General features: G+C 40.5%; 1 protein-coding gene across 1 annotated transcript; it reads right to left on the reverse strand.

Annotated features, from left to right (window-relative positions):
* Positions 1-1150: 1150 nt before the first annotated feature.
* Positions 1151-1589, reverse strand: LOC130842000 (60S ribosomal protein L35a-like). The gene has a single exon (XM_057718645.1). It carries the CDS (start codon positions 1535-1537, stop codon positions 1205-1207), a length of 333 nt encoding a protein of 110 aa, XP_057574628.1. The 5' UTR covers positions 1538-1589; the 3' UTR covers positions 1151-1204.
* Between the last annotated feature and the right edge of the window lie 206 nt (positions 1590-1795).

The raw sequence follows: 1795 nt of genomic DNA on the forward strand, positions 1-1795 counted from the left end.
GGTGCTTTGTGGTTTAGTAAAGAAGGCCTGGATAGCTTTTGCAGATTTAATTGGCTTGAGCAATGGGTCCATTTTCCTGCTATGACTCCTCTGTGTAAAACAGGGAGCTGAGGAACAGAGTTGCCCACATCTGTGCTGGAAGCCCTAGCTCTCTACAGAGAGTTCATTCAATTTCTTTTGAGAACTGTCAGGTATTTTCCCTGCAGGCCTGCACCAGCTGCTAGCTCAGGTGTCTGGTGGAGGAGAGGAAGTTTCATATGATGCAGTCATTCTGTATTGGGGCCTTCAATTAATCCCCATGTGTTCAGAACCATTTAATTTAGTGCCTTCCACCACATGCCTGCTGATTCTGAGCCTACTCTCTGGTGTTATATCTGGCAAACAGGCTACACCTCCTCTGTAGTTCCTTTGTCAAATATTCTAGGCTGGATTTTTCCTGCCTATTTTATTCATCAGCTAATTCCCATCTGCTTTCCAAAAAATTGTTGAAACCTGTCGACTGAGGATAACCTCCCATCCTCATCACATTCTTTTCACTCTGATGAGTTTATTCCTTTCTGTTCCTAGGTACTTTTCTTGTAGTGAGCATGTAAGGGTAAAGAAAGATTCCCTGTGTGTGTATGTGGGTGTGCACACACAAGTGTGAGCATGACATACCAGAATCAATTCATTTCTCATGTAGTTCCCTCTTTTTAGTCAGTCAAATATTTCTTTCTTCATTTTAAAAAAAATTTAAGTATAGTTGATTTACAATATTGTGTTAATTACTGCTGTACAGCAAAGCAACTCAGTTATACATATATATACATTCTTCTTTTTTATATTCTTTTCCATGATGGTTTATCACAGGATATGGGATACAGTTCCCCGTGCTCTACAGTAGGACCTTGTTGTTTATCCGTCCTATATATACTAGTTTGCATCTGCTAACCCCAAACTCCCAATCCTTCCCTCCCCCATATTTTCTTTTTTCTAATAAATGTATTATTTATTATGGTTATTAATTTTTCTAGATGACCACTTTGGCCACACAACATAGGTTTTAATAGGCAGGGCTCTCATTGTTGGTCATATCTGAAGAGTTTATTATTTATTTATTTATTTATTTATTTATTTTACTGGCTAAAATGTAAATTTTTATTTCTTTTTTTTTTTTTTACAAGAGAACAAATCCACACTTTTATTTATTTACTTTTCAATAAGTTTAAATCCTTGAAGGGTACAGCATTACACGGATTCTGTGTCCAATGGCCTTAGCAGGAAGGTTGCTTCGGAATTTGGCATGAACCATGCCACTGTTTCCATGAGCGCGAGTTATTTTTCCCCAGATTACTCTAGTTTTGTTAGGTTTTCCACCAGGAGTCACTGTGTTGTTCTTTGCTTTGTACACATAAGCACATCTCTTGCGTAGATAGAATTCAGTTTCATCTCGAGCATATACACCTTCAATTTTCAGGAGAGCTGTGTGCTCCCTCTGGTTCCGTAGACCCCGCTTATAGCCAGCAAAAATGGCCTTGGACCACAACCTTCCAGACATATTTGTCGTTTTAGAAGTGCTGTTCCCAGCAGGCCTTAAAACAAAAGGAATCAATTTAAATTCGTGCAACGCGCGTTTCCCACCTCGTCTCCTCTGGAAAAACACCCCAAACTCAGAGGATGCCTGACAGCTAAGCAAACTCCAAAGTGCTTCTATTTCACATTCCACTCCGCCAGGGCCCGGAAGCAACTCCGGTTACCGGAGCACCCATGCTCGGAGGTCAGGGGACCAGCACCATCAGTCCCAAATCTCCTCCAT

The sequence above is a fragment of the Hippopotamus amphibius genome, chromosome X (assembly GCF_030028045.1).
Source record: "Hippopotamus amphibius kiboko isolate mHipAmp2 chromosome X, mHipAmp2.hap2, whole genome shotgun sequence".
Taxonomy (NCBI): Eukaryota; Metazoa; Chordata; class Mammalia; order Artiodactyla; family Hippopotamidae; genus Hippopotamus; species Hippopotamus amphibius.